At 52.7% G+C, this 18,852-nt stretch overlaps 1 protein-coding gene across 1 annotated transcript in view; it reads left to right on the top strand.

The window, feature by feature from the left end:
* LOC124613454 (juvenile hormone acid O-methyltransferase-like) overlaps positions 1-18,852 on the top strand; it is a 92,525-nt gene that overhangs the window by 36,711 nt on the left and 36,962 nt on the right. The window contains exon 3 of the mRNA XM_047142158.1: positions 2,467-2,614. Within this exon, the coding sequence (XP_046998114.1) occupies positions 2,467-2,614 (148 nt within the window). The remainder of the gene's footprint in view (positions 1-2,466; positions 2,615-18,852) is intronic.

Genomic DNA, 18,852 nt, shown 5'->3' with positions numbered 1-18,852 from the left:
ACCATCTTGTTGCTCTCTCCACTTATATCATGAACAATTTTCTCCGGAAACGCCAAACGGTAGCAATATTTTTTGATCTGGAGAGAGCATACGATACCTGTTGGAGGACAGGCATCCTCCGCACACTGTTCTCATGGGGCTTTCGAGGCCGGCTGCCCCTTTTTCTTCGCGAATTTATGGCAGAGCGCACATTTAGGGTGCGGGTGAACACTACTCTCTCCCGTACTTTCTCCCAAGAAAACGGGGTACCCCAGGGCTCCGTGCTGAGTGTTGTACTGTTTGCCATCGCCATTAATCCAATTATGGATTGTCTCCTTCCTGATGTCTCGGGCTCCCTCTTTGTGGACGATTTTGCGATCTACTACAGCTCTCAACGGACCAGCCTTCTTGAAAGACGTCTTCAAGGATGTCTCGATCGCCTCCACTCGTGGAGCGTCGAAACCGGCTTCCGTTTCTCACCCAGTAAGACCGTTTGTGTTAACTTTTGGCGACGTAAGGAGTTTCTTCCGCCTTCCTTACATCTAGGTCCTGTCAACCTTCCGTTTTCCGACGTCGCTAAATTCTTGGGTCTTATGTTTGACAGAAAACTGTGCTGGTCCTCCCACGTTTCCTATCTTTCGGCTCGGTGTCTGCGTTCCCTTAACACCCTCCGTGTCCTGAATGGCACCTCTTGGGGAGCGGACCGAGTGGTCCTTCTCCGCCTCTATCGCGCATTAGTGCGCTCGAAATTGGATTATGGAAGCATAGTCTACTCCTCTGCTCGGCCGTCTATTCTTCGGCGTCTCGACTCTATCCGCCACCGTGGATTACGTTTAGTGTCTGGAGCTTTTTACACCAGCCCTGTGGAAAGCCTTTATGCTGAGACTGCTGAACCTCCGCTATCCAATCGGCGGGCAGTCCTTCTGAGTCGTTATGCTAGCCATCTGTCTTCCATGCCTGCTAATCCTGCCCATGACCTTTTTTTCGACGCCTCCTTTGATGTAGGGTATGCAGGCCGCTCCTCCTCCCTACTACCCCCGGGAGTCCGCTTCCGTCAACTGCTCCATTCTCTTTCCTTCCGCTTTCCTAAAACCTTCTTGACAACTTGGGGTACAGCACCACCTTGGCTCCGTCCCCAGATCGACTTGCTCAGAGACCTATGTCAATTTCCCAAGGATGGTACCCCTACACTTGTTTACCGTCGGGCATTTGCTGCTCTATGTGCACATATGACGGAAGCCACATTTATTTACACCGATGGCTCGAAAACATCGTTAGGTGTAGGGAGTGCCTATATTGTTGGCGACACCCCAAATCACTTTCGGCTTCCCGACCAGTGTTAGGTTTATACTGCGGAGCTTCACGCTGTTCTCCAGGCTGTCCACTACATCCGCCGCCATCAGCGGATACAGTACGTAATCTGCTCAGATTCTCTCAGCTCTCTCCTCAGTCTCCAAGCTCTTTACCCTGTGCACCCTCTGGTCCACCGGATTCGGGACTGTCTGTGCTTGCTCCACCTGGGGTGCGTCTCGGTGGCGTTCCTCTGGCTCCCGGGACACGTTGGTATCTGCGGAAATGGGGCGACCAATATTGCATCCAAGGCTGCAGTCTCTCTTCTTCGGCCAGCTATTCAATCGATTCTACGGAGCGTTCTATGTCGACGTGTTGTTCATTTATGGCACACGCATTGGTCAACACTTCCCAATAATAAATTGCGGGACATTAAAGCTCTTCCTTGTGCTTGGACCTCTTCCTCCCGAACGCGTCGTCGGGAGGAGGTAATTTTAGCTAGACTCCGGATAGGGCACTGTCTTTTTAGTCATTGACATCTTTTAAGCGGTGATCCTCCCCCACTCTGTCCCCACTGCTCTCAGCCGTGGACGGTCAGACACCTTTTAATTGAATGCCCCTATTTTAATCCGTTACGCTCCCGTCTACAGCTATCGCCTGCTCTATCGTCGATTTTAGCAGATGACACGCGCTCAGCTGACCGCGTTCTACAGTTTATTAGTGACAGTGAAATGACGTCAGTCATTTGAAGCCTTTTTCTTTGGGGGACAACCACCCCCTTTCTATAGTTGATTTTTAAGCATTCCTTCTGCCTTTAGTTTCTCAAATTATGTCTTTGTTCCCATTGCTGCTGATTTTAAATTTCGTTTTTTTCCTGTTTTCTACGTCACGGGCTGGGCGCTAATGACCATAGAAGTTTTGCGCCCTAAAACCACAAACAAAAAAAAAAAAAAACACTGCCGAGTTCTTCGTAAAGTTGACTGTATTTTATCTCTGAAATATCGTTCCATGAAGTAACGTTTAGTTTTCCTATCCCCTTCTGGGTGTTACATTCCTTTCGTCAGGCAGTATAGTTATTGTTGTACTCTCATCTTTCAAACTTTGATAAGGTATTAGTGTCTGTACTGTGAAGAGTGGTGCAACAGACAACATTCGACTCAAGATTATTTCATTGCGGTAAAACTTTTATGATTACAGGATTATCAGCAGTTCCTCTCACCGTACCAGCTCTCAGATAACCTGCAAGATGATCTGAACATCAACCTGCAGCAGGCAGGACTCGCTGTAAAAACGTGTAACCAACAGGAGATAGTGTACGTGACTGAAAAAGAGTCATGTGCAAAAGGTAAGTGATATTCTAAGTTTCAACCGCTATGTGCAACATCTTATGGAATGCAGACGTTATGTTAGATCCGCTCATGATTGTTCTTACTGAATCGAGCATCTGCCCTACGCATTTTGTCCCAATCGTGACGCAAGCATCAGATGCCTTACATACTAGAAAATGTAATTAACATTGACCTCCAGCTTAATAACTTTCTGATCAAGACACTAAAAGGAATACAGACAAGTGGGGAGATCACAATTATATGTTAAATCGCCTTCGCCCACAAAGAAAAAGAAAAATAAAGAAAATCCCCCAAGACAAATACAAGGAACTCAATGTGATGGCTCTGAAATTACTGGCAAAGCATGGTTAATCCACTCAGCTGTTATAGTTCAATGGTCCAACAGTTTCTGCTCAGTAAACAGAAAATCACGCACAAGAAGCATTGAACTGCGCAAGTAGACGAAGTCGGGTGGGATCGTTTTTCTGTCAAACGATGATGCAGTGGCATTCGAACTTGAAAAGTTTCCCCCATGGGGCTTTAAACTGTGTTGAGAGTACGTGCTTCCCCCATGGGGCTTTAAACTGTGTTGAGAGTACGTGCTTGGCTACTGTTCGGCCCCAGCCTTGGTAGCATTACTTCCTTCCGGTGCTATAAGCTTACACTCCCATTCTCCATTTCCTCCTGTGTCTCTCCATCAAATGGTTTTATTGATGCAGACCCCGCTTGGACCTGCTTTATGATTTCTCACGTGTGTGTGTGTGTGTGTGTGTGTGTGTGTGTGTGTGTGTGTGTGTGTGTGTGTGGAGTGGCAAACACATGCATGGTGGTAGCCCCGGGACCACACAGGATCAATCTGTTGGTTCCTGAGCTGAAAACGTCACATGTATGGCAAGAAGTGTTTGCCCATCATGGCTGGATCCCAGGAACTCAGTGCAATGGATTACTGCCCAGATAGTTGTTGCTGAGGCTGGGTAGCGCCCATGGGGAGAGCCCCTGTTTTGAGGGCACCACGATGGATGAGCAGATGAGCCACAAATTAAGTGAATGGAGTTACATCTTGCTGGTGGCCATAGCGCCCTAGAAGTCTATGGAACGAAAGTCCTCATTCAGTGCAGAAAGACTGACCCTAACATTTTGCCTTCACTGGCTATTCCTTGGGAAAAATGTAAGGCTATGCAGCAAGCAGAGTAATGCTCCTCTCAATACCTGATTTGCGCGGTGCCTGGTTTGCGCGGTGCCTGGTTTGCGTTTTTTCTTGGCCCCAGAAGCCATAGTCTTCGTCGGGAAACACAGAAGACAAATTTGGGGAATTGGTAGCCATCTCCAAACTGAAAAAGGCGTCTGTTTTGATCAAAACATGCCCTCCCCAGTCACACTTGCTGCTTGAATGTAACAAACTCGGTGATGTACTGGTGACAGTCACTCCCCAAAATTCCCCCTGCGGGTCCGGGGATTAGAATAGGCCCGAGGTATTCCTGCCTGTCGTAAGAGGCGACTAAAAGGAGTCCATCCCCCTCACGGGGGTAGTTAGCGCCTGCGTCCGGAGACGGACGGTTTCACGACCTATAATCGTGGTCTCTTTGGTTTTTCACTTCTCGTTTCTTCCTTCCTTTTGTTGGTTCCTTTCTTTGCTCTTCTCCACTTCACTGTCTTCCTTACTCTTTCCCTTGATTTCTCCTTGCCTTCTCATTGCCTTTTTCTCCTTGCCTTCTCATTGCCTTCTTCTCCTTGCCTTCTCATTGCCTTCTTCTCCTTGCCTTCTCCTTGCCTTCTTCTCCTTGCCTTCTTCTCCTTGCCTTCTTCTCCTTGCCTTCTTCTCCTTGCCTTCTTCTCCTTGCCTTCTTCTCCTTGCCTTCTTCTCCTTGCCTTCTTCTCCTTGCCTTCTCTGGTCTCCGCCTCGGCGTTTCAGACAGTCTGTCCTCTTTCTCCCTCTCTCTCTTCTTTTTCCTCTTCTTCCTTCCTCCCTGTGCGTGTCTGAAGGCCGACCCACGCGTTCGCACGCGTAGCCGGTGACGGGGTAACGCGTAAGTCCCCGCCCTGGGTAGACATGTAAGGCACGCGCGTACCCCCTGGTAAAGGCCAGGCCCGGGGAGGGGTGATTGCCTGAGCTGATACCTTCTGACCATGCCGATTGGTCCCTCCGTCTGTTTCTCGGGAGGTGTGACCTGAGGTGTAAACATTCACCTAAGGCGGGAGTGCCCTCTGAGAGGGTCCCCACAAGGAAGGAGCGCGCCATCGGAGACGCTGGCAATCATGGGGGATTCCTCCGCAATGGATTCCACTCCATCGCTTTCGACTTCGACCCAAAAACGGAAACGTGACCAGCCAACAGTGACAAAAGTACTACCGCCTGCCCCACAGTTCCTCGTAGTTTCTCGATCTGAGGACGGAAAGGATTTTTCCTCTGTTAACCCTTTCGTTATTCAGAAGGGCGTAGATGCCATAGCCGGATCTGTCAAATCTTGTACCAGGTTGCGTAACGGTACCTTATTACTAGAAACTGAGAGTGCCTTTCAGGCGCAAAAACTGCTTCGGGCCACACTCTTGTACACGTTCCCTGTCCGGGTGGAGGCCCACCGCACTTTGAATTCGTCTCGTGGTGTAGTCTATAGTAGCTCCCTCGATGGATTGACTGACGAGGAGCTTCAATCTTTCCTCGCTGAGCAGGGTGTGACGGCTGTCCATCGGGTCATGAAAAAGGTCAACAATGACCTTGTACCGACCCGGACACTTTTCTTGACCTTCGATAGTGTTAAGCTGCCATCGCGCATCAAGGCGGGCTATGAGGTTATTTCTGTTCGCCCCTATGTCCCGACACCTACGCGCTGCTACCAGTGTCAGCGTTTCAATCACACTCGACAGTCTTGCTCCAATGCGGCTAAATGTGTCACTTGTGGCAGGGATGCCCATGAGGGTGACTGTCCACCTCCGTCTCCTCGTTGTGTGAACTGTCAGGGTGACCATGCCGCATCCTCCCGCGACTGTCCTGTCTATAAGGAAGAACGCTGTATCCAGGAAATTCGAGTCAAAGAGAAAGTGTCCACCTCGGCTGCTCGCAAGCTATTGGCTAGTAGGAAGCCCACGCTGCTCCCAGCGGGGAAATACAGCACTGTCCTCGCCTCTCCTCGGACTACCCGGGAGGTAGCAACCCAGACATGCGATCTGACCTTCAGCACCACGGTCGTCCGTTCGGCCAGTGCTAAGATCGCGCGGTCGACGTCTCCTCTTCCTCCCGTCACCCCACAGACACCAGCCACTTCCTCAGCTTCTGCTAAGCCGAAGACCCCGAAGTCAGATGCACGGGCCTTCAAGAAGGAACCATCCCGTGCAGACTTCCTCCGTCCCTCGACCTCCCAGCCTTCGACCGGTACTTCCACCAAACGTCCTTCTAAAAAGGCGCATAGGAAGCACAGTTCTCCTTCTCCGCCGCGGCGCCTTTCTTCTCCTGCGCCACCCAGCGGTTGCCGCCCCAGGCCGTCATCCGTTTCGCCTGGCCGCACCGCTGGTAGCCGAACATCTGGCCGTTCACCGGCGGAGGAAGCTCCCCCTCCCGGCCATCCTCCCGAGATGGCCGATGACCCTATAGACCCCATGGACGATGACTGTCCGCCTCCTGATAGTGGCGGCAGTGCTCGCTCGAACCCAGGCCCTAAGCGGCCTTCGAGGTGACCCCTTCTCTCATCTTCCTTTTCTTACGATGGCACTTATTAACTGGAATATTCGCAGCATTCGCTCCAACCGAGAGGACTTGAAGTTGCTGCTCCGCTTGCATCGTCCGCTCGTCGTTGCCCTCCAGGAAACGAAGCTACGCCCATGCGATCAAATTGCCTTGGCACACTACACCTCTGTGCGTTTTGACCTACCCCCTGTGGTAGGTATCCCAGCTCATGGAGGGGTTATGTTGCTGGTCCGGGATGATATTTACTACGATCCCATCACGTTGCACACCGGCCTGCAGGCAGTTGCCATCCGCATTACTCTCCCCACTTTTACGTTTTCCTTTTGTACCGTTTACGCTCCATCGTCGTCTGCCGTTACCAGGGCAGACATGACGCAACTTATTGCTCAGCTACCTGCACCATTTTTGTTAACTGGAGACTTCAATGCCCACCATCCCCTTTGGGGCTCTCCAGCATCCTGCCCGAGGGGCTCCTTGTTAGCAGACCTTTTCACCCAGCTCAATCTTGTCTGCCTCAATACTGGCGCCCCTACTTTTCTTTCGGACACATCTCATACCTATTCCCATTTAGACCTCTCTATATGTACTCCCCAACTTGCACGCCGGTTTGAGTGGTATGCACTTGCTGATACATATTCGAGCGACCACTTCCCGTGTGTTATCCATCTCCTGCAGCGTACTCCCTCTCCGTGCTCCTCTAGTTGGACCATCTCCAAGGCAGACTGGGGGCTCTTCTCTTCCAGGGCGACCTTTCAGGATCAAACCTTCACAAGCTGCGATCGTCAGGTCGCACACCTCACGGAAGTCATTCTCGCTGCTGCTGAATATTCCATCCCTCACTCCACTTCTTCTCCACGTCGCGTACCGGTCCCCTGGTGGACCGCAGCATGTCGAGACGCTTTACGTGCTCGTCGACGTGCTTTACGCACCTTTAAACGCCACCCTACAGTGGCGAATTGTATTAATTATAAACGATTACGTGCTCAGTGTCGTCGTATTATTAAAGAAAGCAAGAAAGCCAGCTGGGCTGCTTTCACAAGCACCTTCAACAGTTTTACTCCTTCTTCTGTTGTCTGGGGTAGCCTGCGCCGGCTATCTGGAAATAAGGTCCACTCCCCAGTTTCTGGCTTGAAGGTCGCGAATGAAGTCCTTGTGGCCCCTGAGGCTGTCTCCAATGCCTTCGGCCGCTTTTTCGCCGAGGTTTAGAGCTCCGCTCATTACCACCCTGCCTTCCTCCCCCGCAAACAGGCAGAGGAGGCTAGGCCACCTGACTTCCGCTCCTCGAATTGTGAAAGTTATAATGCCCCATTCACCATGCGGGAACTCGAAACCGCACTTGGCCGATCACGGTCCTCCGCTCCAGGGCCTGATTCTATTCATATTCAGATGCTGAAGAACCTTTCTCCTGCGGGTAAAGGTTTTCTTCTTCGTACATACAATCGCATCTGGATTGAGGGACATGTTCCCGCATGCTGGCGCGAGTCTATCGTTGTCCCGATTCCTAAGCTGGGGAAGGACAAGCACTTGCCTTCCAGTTATCGACCTATCTCGCTTACCAGCTGTGTCTGTAAAGTGATGGAGCGAATGGTTAACTCTCGATTGGTTTGGCTGCTCGAGTCTCGACGCCTACTTACCAATGTACAATGTGGATTTCGTAGGCGCCGCTCTGCTGTTGACCATCTGGTTACCTTGTCGACCTTCATTATGAATAACTTCTTGCGGAAGCGCCCGACCGCGGCTGTGTTCTTTGATTTGGAGAAGGCTTATGACACCTGTTGGAAGGCGGGCATTCTCCGCACCATGCATACATGGGGCCTTCGCGGTCGCCTCCCTCTTTTTCTTCGTTTCTTTTTACTGGATCGACAGTTTCGGGTACGTGTGGGTTCTGTCCTGTCCGACACCTTTCGCCAGGAGAATGGGGTGCCACAGGGCTCAGTTTTGAGCGTCGCTCTCTTCGCCATCGCGATCTATCCAATAATGGATTGCCTCCCAGCTGATGTATCAGGCTCCCTCTTCGTGGACGATTTTACCATCTATTGCAGCGCGCAGTGTACACGTGTCCTGGAGCGCTGTCTTCAGCGTTCTCTTGACCGTCTTTACTCCTGGAGTGTCGCCAATGGCTTCCGTTTTTCTGCCGAGAAGACGGTCTGTATTAACTTCTGGCGCTACAAAGAGTTTCTCCCACCGTCCTTACGACTCGGTCCCGTTGCTCTCCCAATCGTGGAAACAACCAAATTTTTAGGCCTTACATTTGACAGGAAACTTAGCTGGTCTCCACATGTGTCATATTTGGCCGCCCGTTGTACCCGTTCTTTAAATGTCCTCCGTGTTCTCAGTGGTATGTCGTGGGGAGCGGATCGAACCGTCCTACTTCGTCTATATCGGTCGATCGTCCGCTCCAAGCTGGATTATGGGAGCTTCGTATACTCCTCTGCACGGCCATCCATCTTACGCCGCCTCAACTCCATACAACATCGGGGTTTACGACTTGCGATCGGAGCATTTTATACCAGTCCCGTGGAGAGTCTTCATGCTGACGCTGGCGAATTGCCACTCACCTACCGGCGCGATATACTGCTTTGTCGGTATGCCTGTCGGCTACTGTCAATGCCCGACCATCCATCTTATCGTTCCTTTTTTGACGACTCTCTTGACCGTCAATACGGGTTGTATGTCTCTGCCCTGCTACCCCCTGGAGTTCGCTTTCGTCGCCTCCTTCAACACCTTAATTTTTCACTCCCTGCAACCTTTCGAGTGGGCGAGAGCCACACGCCACCTTGGCTCCAGGATCAGGTTCGCGTCCACCTTGACCTCTGCTCGCTCCCGAAGGAGGTCACCCCCGGTTCGGTCTACCACTCCCGTTTTTGGAACTTCGTTCGAAGTTCATCGACATGACTTTCATTTATACAGATGGCTCTAAGACCAATGACGGGGTCGGGTGTTCCTTTATTGTTGGGGCACAAAGTTTCCAATACCGGCTCCATGGCCATTGTTCGGTCTTCACAGCTGAGCTCTTTGCCCTCTACCAGGCTGTTCTTTACATCTGCCGCCACCGACATTCTGCTTATGTCATCTGCTCAGATTCCCTGAGCGCCATCCAGAGCCTCAGTGATCCGTACCCGGTTCACCCTTTCGTACACCGGATCCAACACTCTCTTCAGCAGCTGGTGGACGTCGGTACGCCGGTTAGCTTTATGTGGGTTCCTGGCCATGTCGGTATCCCTGGGAACGAAGCTGCAGATGCCGCGGCCAAGGCTGCGGTCCTCCAGCCTCGGACAGCTTCTTGTTGTGTCCCTTCGTCCGATTTTAGCAGGGTCATTTGTCGGCGCGTTGTGTCGCTGTGGCATGCCGATTGGGCTGCACTTCCCGACAACAAGCTTCGGGCCTTAAAACCTCTTCCCGTGGCTTGGACGTCCTCCTCACGCCCTTCTCGGCGGGAGGAGGTCGTTTTAGCAAGGTTAAGAATTGGACACTGCCGGTTCAGCCATCGCCATCTGCTGACGGCTGCGCCGGCGCCGTTCTGCCCATGTGGGCACTTGCTGACGGTTAGACACATTTTAATGTCCTGTCCAGATCTTAACACACTGCGCCTCGATCTTAACCTGCCTAATACTTTAGATGCCATTTTAGCGGATGACCCACGAGCAGCTGCTCGTGTTCTTTGTTTTATCAATTTGACAAACCTCGCTAAGGACATTTGATGATGTTTTTTAGTCCTATGCCTGTCAGTCTGTCTTTTATTGTGTTTTCCCTTTTAGTTGTTGTTGTCAACTTGTGCCTCGCGGTGCATTCTTAGAGTAGTCAGGGCGCTAATGACCACTGAAGTTGTGCGCCCGAACACCACAAAAAAAAAAAAAAAAACACCCCAAAATACCCCACAGGGGGTCCACAACTCTTTTGTGGATACGTGTGTAGCGAGTGTGGGACCCCGAGCTAATGTGGCCATCCTTCCTTTCCGGGCTGCATACCTTCCTTTTCTGGATCATTCCCTTTCCCCCATCTTCGCCTCTTCTCCCCTCGCCCGTTGAACCTTCCCTTTCTCCCCCTCTGGGAGTATGGTTTGTGCCTACGTCTGGAGATGGACGCTCGTAAATGTACCACATTATTCGCCTTCTCTGCTTATGTGTCTTCATCCTTCCTTTGTCCTTCTCTTTTCCTTACCTCTACCATTTTCTCTGCTGCGGCGTTTGAGACCTCTCTTCTTTCCTTTTCCTTTCCCTTTCCCTTTCTCTTTCTTCCTCCCTGTGCGTGTCTGAAGGCCGACCCACGCACTTCCATGCGTAGCCGGTGATGGGGTAACGCGTAATTCCCCGTCCCAGGTAGACAGGTAGGACATGTACGTACCCCCTGGTAACGGCCAGGCCCAGGGAGGGGTGATTACCCAAGCTGATAACTTCCGAAAGTGCAGATTGGTCGCTCCGTCCGTTTGTTGGGAGGTGTGACCTGAGGTGTGAACAATCACCTAAGGCGGGAGTGCCCTCAGAGAGGGCCCCCACAAGGGAGGAGCGCGCCATCGGAGACGCCGGTAATCATGGGGGATTCTTCCGCAATGGTTTCCTCACCTTCCACTATTTCTGCTCACAAGCGTAAGTTCACTGAGTCTCAGCCACAGACAGTTGTTCCATCGTTGCCACAGTTCCTTGTTGTTTCTCGGTCTGACGAAGCTCACGACTTCTCCACGTCAACCCTTTCATTATTCAGAAAGGTGTCGACGCAATTGCAGGTCCTGTAAAGTCTTGTTCCAGATTACGGAATGGCACCCTGTTATTAGAAACCGTCAGTGCCCTCCAGGCACAAAAATTGCTGCGTACTTCACTGCTCCACACCTTCCCTATCCGGGTTGAAGCGCACCGCACTTTAAATTCCTCGCGTGTAGTCGTTTATACACGCTCCCTCGATGGAGTGTCTGACGAAGAAATTCAGCACTACCTTTCTGACCAGGGCGTAATGGCTGTTCATAGTAATGAAAAGGGTTGACACGAACATCATTCCAACCCGCACTGTCTTCTTGACATTTGACAAAGTTCATCTCCCATCCAAAATCAAAGCAGGCTATGAGATAATTTCCGTTCGCCCTTACGTCCCAAACCCTACGCGTTGCTATCGGTGTCAGCGGTTCAATCACACCAGCCAGTCTTGTTCCAATCCAGCCAAATGTGTTACGTGTGGCAAGGATGCCCATGAGGGTGCTTGCCCACCTCCATCCCCTCGTTGCATCAACTGTATGGGTGACCACGCTGCTTCCTCTCGCGATTGTCCCGTTTTTAAGGACGAAAAGCTCATCCAGGAACTCAGAGTGAAGGAAAAGGTGTCGACCTTTGCTGCTCGAAAATTATTCGCCAGTCGACAGCACACCATGCCTCAGACAGGAAAATACACCACTGTCCTTGCTTCTCCTCGGCCAACAAAGGAGGCACCCCCTGCGGGTTTGGGGGTTAGAATAGGCCCGCGGTATTCCTCCCTGTCGTAAGAGGCGACTAAAAGGAGTCTCAAATGTTTCGGCCTTATGTGATGGTCCCCTCTCGGGTTTAACCTCCATTTTTCTAAATTATTCCGAAGAGCGAGCCAATTGGGGAAGGGCGTCTTACATGGTGCACTGTATCAGTCGTGCAATTAGACCTTTAGCCGTCTTTCTCGTCGTTGCAAGGGTGTCCCGCTCGTTTTCGATCTCTTGGGCGATTACCACATTGCACTCTGCAGTGTTTCTTTTAACTGTGACGACGACCTTGGCCATTTTTGCACCTAAGATCCAGCACGGTAGCCAGTCCGTTGTGGTGGGGCCGCCATGTACCCTCTTGGTTGTAGCCCCCTGACAACACAGGGATCGCTCTACTGATGCCTGCGCCGTTCACTCCCCACGTATGCCAAGGAGTAGATGCCCATCTCCCTGGGGCATCAGGACTCCCGGCAATGGCCATCCTGCCAGGTGGCTATTGCTGTGGCTGGGTGGCGCCCGTGGGGAGGGCCCTTGGTCGGAGTAGGTGGCATCAGGGCGGATGACCCGCAATGAAGCGTGGTAGATCATCTCTCGCTGGCGGCCAGCCGCCAGCAGTCTCTAAGCGTTCTCGGGCTCAATTTAATGCTCAGAAGTACGATCCGAAAACGTTCCCCTCCCTGGCCACGCCGTGGGAAGAGCGTAAGTCTCAGGATGGAGGTAACAGTTATTCGCCCCGATTCTTAGTTTGCACGAGAGCTGATGGGGAGTCTTTTCTCTCCACAAAGCCTCAGTTCTTCGTCGAGCATTTAGAGGACAAGTTTGGGGAGGTGGAGGGCTTGTCTAAAATGCGCTCTGGGTCAGTACTGATACAAACGGCATCCTCCGCCCAGTCCCGCGGGTTACTTGCTTGTGACAAGTTGGGGGATGTTAACGTTTCTATTACACCACATAAGAGTTTAAATATGGTCCAGGGTGTTATTTTCCATAGGGATCTGCTTTTGCAGTCTGATGACGAGCTGCGCGCCAACTTAGAACGTAGAGGTGTTCATTTCGTCCGGCGCGTTCATCGGGGTCCGAGGGACAATCAGGTTGCTACCGGTGCCTTCATCTTGGCCTTCGAGGGTGATACGTTGCCGGAAAAGGTCAAGGTGAAGGTCTACCGCTGTGACGTCAAGCCCTATGTCCCTCCCCCGATTCGGTGCTTCAAGTGCTGGAAGTTCGGCCATATGTCTTCCCGCTGCACTTCCAGCCTCACATGTCGCGATTGCGGACGCCCGTCTCATCCCGATACTCCATGTGCCCCGCCTCCCATCTGCGTCAACTGCGGGGAGCACCATTCACCTTGCTCGCCTGACTGCAAAGTCTTTCAGAAAGAGCGCAAAATCATGGAATATAAGACCCTGGACCGGCTGACCTATACTGAGGCCAAACGGAAATATGACAGACTCCATCCTGTGAGAATGACGTCTTCGTATGCAGCAGCTACAACTACTGTGCTAGCTCCATCACTTTCGAGACTTCCAGCCAGCTCGATAAGCAGTAAGACTCCTCCTGCCCCCTTGCCCGTGGGGGGCTCTCCCCAACCGGTTGCTCCTGCACCACCTACCTCAGGAGCAACCTCCTCCCACCCGTCGGAGACGTCCGTCCCTGCTTCTCAGCCGGAGAAGCGTATAACTTCTTCGGCTACTCTCGCCCGTAAGAGTTCCCTTGGGATCCTCCCTTCCCAGGGTTCCACCAGCGGGAAGGATGACGGCCACCAGTGGCATAAGTCCTCACCAGCAGCCGGGCGTAGGGCTCACGATCCTCCTCTGTCCCGGAGACTGAATCGGTGAAGCCTTCCCAGCCGGTGAAACCCAAGGTTCAGCGAGAGAAGTCCAAGAGAAAGACCTCTAAGGCCAAAGAACTTGCGGTGGCACCAACCCCACCGCACCTTTCGTGCTCTGCGTCTGAGGATGAAGTCGAGATTCTAGCATCCGCTGAGGACCTTGATCTCGCTGGTCCCTCAGACGCCATGGATGCCTCTCGTACGGGTACTGAATCGGTGGCAGTGAGTGAACAAGCGGCGTAAATTGCCTTCCCAGTCCTTTCACGCCTTTCTCAGCCATGGACAATACCATCCTCCAGTGGAACTGCGGCGGTTTTTTCCACCATTTAGCTGAGCTCCGCCAACTTCTCAGCCTTCGCCCTTTCTTCTGCATCGCTCTCCAGGAAACTTGGTTTCCAGCGATGCGAACCCCCGCCCTCCGTGGCTATCGGGGTTATTACAAGAACCGAGCAGCTTATGAAAGGGTGTCTGGTGGCGTCTGCATATATGTTCTTCACACTCTGCACAGCGAGTCTGTCCCTCTCCAGACGCCTTTAGAGGCTGTCGCTGTACGCGTGTGGACGCCACAGGCTGTTACCGTCTGCAGTCTTTACATTCCACCGGATGGTGCTGTCTCGCAGCATGTCCTGGCTGCACTGGTCGCCCAATTGCCGCCACGCTTCTTGCTATTGGGCGACTTCAACGCCCATAACCCTCTGTGGGGTGGGTCAGTGGCAACAGGTCGAGGCGCCATCGTTGAGCATTTATTGTCGCAGCTCGATCTCTCGCTTTTAAATGATGGTGCCTTCACACACTTCAGTGTGGCGCATGGCACCTACTCCGCCATTGACCTTTCAATTTGTAGCCATAGCCTCTTACCGTCTGTCCATTGGAGTGTGCATGACGACCTGTGTGGTAGTGACCATTTTCCGATCATTTTGTCACTTCCACAGCGCCACTCTTCTGGGCGCCCTAGCAGATGGGCTATGAATAAGGCTGACTGGGACTTGTTCTCCTCCACTGCCGCTTTTGAGCATCTCGCTACCGATGACATTGATGCGGTGGTTCAATCGGTCACCACCGGCATCGTTACTGCCACCGAATCTGCCATTCCCCATTCCTGTGGGTCCCCTCGGCGGAAGGCTGTGCCTTGGTGGTCACCTGAGATCGCTGAAGCGATTAAAGATCGCTGGCAGGCGCTCCAGCGTCACAAGCGACATCCCTCCCTCGACCACCTTATCGCCTTCAAACAGCTGCGTGCGCGGGCCCGCCTCCTTATCCGCCAAGGCAAGAAGGAGTGCTGGGAGCGGTATGTGTCCACCATTGGCCTCCATGTCACTCCCTCGCAGGTCTGGGCCAAGATTCGACGCGTCTACGGCTATCGGACCCCTGCCAGCGTCCCTGCGCTCTCACTGAATGGAGCCATTTGTACCGAATCCGACGTCATTGCAAATCGCTTAGCAGAGCATTTTGCTATGAGTTCCGCTTCTGCGAATTACCCCCAGGCCTTCCGCTCCATTAAAGAGCGGCTGGAACGTCGGAGCCTTTCGTTTCGCAGCAACCACCCGGAATCTTACAATGCTCCATTCAGTGAGTGGGAATTTCGCAGTGCCCTAGCTGCTTGCCCTGATACCGCTCCTGGGCCAGATGGCATCCACTGTCAGATGCTGAAACACCTTTCAGTGGACTGCCAGCGGCGCCTTCTCGATCTTTACAACCGTCTTTGGGTCGAGGGGGAGTTTCCGTCGCAATGGCGGGAAGGCATTGTCATCCCCGTTTTGACACCTGGGAAGACCCCTCTGGAGGTGGACAGCTACCGTCCCATTAGCCTCACCAACGTTCTTTGTAAGTTGCTTGAACGGATGGTTAGCCAGCGCTTGCATTGGGTACTGGAGTCTCGGGGCCTTCTGGCTCCGTCTCAGGGTGGGTTCCGTAAAGGCCGCTCCGCCACCGACAATCTGGTGAGTCTGGAGTCGGCCATCCGTACTGCTTTTGCCCGCCGTCAGCACCTGGTCGCTGTCTTTTTCGACATGCGGAAGGCGTACGATACGACATGGCGTCATCACATTCTTTCTACGCTTCATGGATGGGGTCTTTGGGGTCCTCTGCCGATAATTATCCGCAATTTTCTGTCGTGTCGTACCTTCCGCGTGCAAGTCGCGGCCTCGTATAGTTCCTCCCACGTCCAGGAGAACGGTGTGCCACAGGGCTCTGTTTTAAGTGTCTGTCAGTTTTTAATAGCCATTAACGGGCTTGCTGCGGCCGTGGGGAAATTCTGTCTCCGCTTCCCTGTATGCTGACGACTTCTGCCTTTATTACAGCTCTACTGGCATTGCAGCTGTTGAACGTCAGCTACAGGCGCAGTCTTGGGCTGTAGCGCATGGGTTTCAGTTTTCGGCAGCCAAGACCTGCGTTATGCATTTCTGCCAGCGCCGAACAGTCCATCCAGAGCCGCGGCTTTATCTTGCCGACGAACTCCTTGCTGTGGTGGAGACCCACAGGTTTTTGGGGGTTGTTTTCGATGCCCGGTTGACTTGGCAGCCTCATATCCGGCAGCTGAAACAGACGTGTTGGCGGCATCTAAACGCTCTGAGATGCTTGGGCAACACCCGCTGGGGCGCCGACCGCTCTACACTGTTGCGGCTCTACCAGGCGTTAATCCAGTCCAGTCTGGATTATGGGAGCCTGGCTTATGGCTCAGCATCCCCATCTGCGTTACAGGTGCTGGACCCAATTCTCCACAGCGGGATACGCCTTGCCACTGGTGCTTTCCGCACCAGCCCCGTGGACAGCGTACTAGTGGAGGCAGGTGTACCTCCCCTGCGGTTCCGACGCCAACGTTTGCTGGCCGCTTATGCTGCCCATGTTCTAAGCTCGCCCGGGCATCCAAATTATCGTCTCCTGTTCCCGCGATCGGTCGTCCATCTGCCAGATCGTCGGCCCCGGTCTGGTTGTACAATAGCGGTCCGCGTCAAAGACCTTCTCTCTGGGCTTCAGGTTTTCACTGTTCCACCTACTTTCCGGGCTACCTTGCATACACCCCCATGGTGTGTTCGTCGCCCTTGCCTTCGGCTGGACCTGGCACAGGGCCCGAAGGACTCAGTCCCTCCAGAGGCTTTCCGCCGCCGCTTTTATTCTCTCCTGGCCACGTATCAGGGCTCTGGTATTGTCTACACTGACGGTTCGATGGTTGCTGGTCGTGTCGGGTATGCACTCACTCTAGGGGACCGTTCCGAACAACGTTCCTTGCAGGATGGCTGCAGCGTTTACACTGCTGAATTGGTCGCCATCCTTCGTGCCCTAGAGTATATCCGCTCCTGCTCAGGTGAGTCCTTCGTTATCTGTAGCGATTCCCTGAGCGGTTTACGAGCTCTCGACCAGTGTTTCCCTCGTTCTCGTCTGGTGATGGCTATCCACGAGTCTCTGCATACTCTTGCCTGTTGCGGCCGCTCTGTGGTCTTTGTGTGGACCCCCGGTCATGTCGGTATCCCGGGTAACGAACATGTTGACCGCCTGGCGAAAGAGGCCGCCAGCAAGCCAGCTCTGGACCTTGGCCTCCCTGAGACTGATTTGCGGGCAGTCTTCCGCCGCAAAATCTTGGCGCTATGGGACGATGAATGGCGCGAACTGGCAATGTCCAATAAACTCCGTGCTGTCAAGGAGACGACGGCTGTGTGGCGGTCATCCCTGCGAGCCACTCGCAGGGACTCGGTAGTTCTTTGCCGGCTCCGCATTGGCCACTCCCGGCTGACACACAGTTATTTACTGCGCAGGGAGTACCCTCCTGTATGTCGCTGCGGGGCGGCTTTGACAGTGGCCCACATTCTGTTGGCCTGCCCCCTTTTAGCAGTGGTCAGGCAGACATTTGCGCTGCCTGATACGCTCCCTGCCCTTTTAACAGACGACTGCGCTATGGCTGACTTAGTTTTACGTTTTATTCGGGCAGGGGGATTTTATCATTTAATCTGAGTGTTTCTGTTTTATTTTATTGTTTTGTGTTGATTCTGGCCTTTGGCCTATGATTTTACACTGATTTTTTAATGTGTTTCTAAGTGGTTGGCTTTTCCTTTTTTATTTCTATGGTCGGCCAACCACCGTCAATCTCTATGTGGTTTTCGTTCGTTTTGTCTTGTCTTTGTCTCAGTCTCTCCTGTTCTGTATCGCCTGTGATTTCTTCTGTTCCTCGTTTTTATTCTCTGTGGGTGTTCTTTGTCTTTGGAAAAAGGGACCGATGACCATAGTAGTCTGGTCCCTTTAATCCCCCAACCAACCTACCAACCAACAAAGGAGGCGGCCATGCAGACTTGCGACCTCACCTTTAGTGCCACAGTCGTCAGATCGGCCAGCGCAAAGATAGCCCGTTCAACCTCACCACTTTCGCCTGCCCACTCTCTGGCTCACCCTTCGACGGGTTCTGCTAAATCTCGAGCCCAAAAGTCAAACACCAAGTCAATACCGCAACTTCCCAACCATCGGTTCCTCCTTCATCTAAACATCATACTTCTAAGAAGGCTACAAAGAAACACAGTTCATCTCCTCCTCCGCCAAGGCGTGTCCCCTCTACAGCACCACCTGGCGGAAATCGCCCTTGGCCGTCTTCTGTGTCGCCGAGGCGCACTGCTGGCGGCCGATCAACCGGCCGATCGCTGGTGGCGGGAGCTGCTCCTGAACAACCTATGGATCAGGATCTTCTGCCTTCGGCTGAATGCCATTCCTTGCTGTTGGTCGCAAGCTCTGAGCAGTCGTTGAGTTGATAGCAACCTTCGTCACATTCCTCCATTTTCTGTTCACCCTATGTCCATTATCCACTGGAATATCCGCGGCATTCGAACCAATCGGGATGAATTGTCGATCCTCTTACGATCCTACTCGCCAGTCATCTTCTGTCTTCAGGAAACAAAGCTGCGTCCCCACGACCGCTTTGTTTTCCCCCCATTTTCAGTCAGTCCGATTTGATCTCCCCTCTGTTGAAGGCACTCCAGCACAGGAGGACTTATGATTCTTCTCCAAGATACTCTCCATTATCACCCAATCCCCTTAAACACTTCCTTCCAAGCTGTCGCCGTCCGTCTTTCCCTTTCTGGATACACGTTCTCTCTTTGCACTGTATACATTCCATCGTCCACACCAATGGGATAAGCTGATCTCCTTCATCTTCTTTGTCAGCTTCCATCCCCCTATTTGCTGATTGGGGACTTCAATGCCCACCACCCGCTTTGGGGATCTCCACATCCTTGTCCATGTGGCTCACTCTTGCTAAACGTAATCCACCAAGCGGATCTAGTTTGCCTCAACACTGGGGTCCCTACATTTTTGTCTGCCTCCATGACAA

The sequence above is a fragment of the Schistocerca americana genome, chromosome 4 (assembly GCF_021461395.2).
Source record: "Schistocerca americana isolate TAMUIC-IGC-003095 chromosome 4, iqSchAmer2.1, whole genome shotgun sequence".
Taxonomy (NCBI): Eukaryota; Metazoa; Arthropoda; class Insecta; order Orthoptera; family Acrididae; genus Schistocerca; species Schistocerca americana.
Note: the sequence above shows the minus strand (reverse complement) of the source record. Positions and strands in the feature narration are given on the sequence as shown.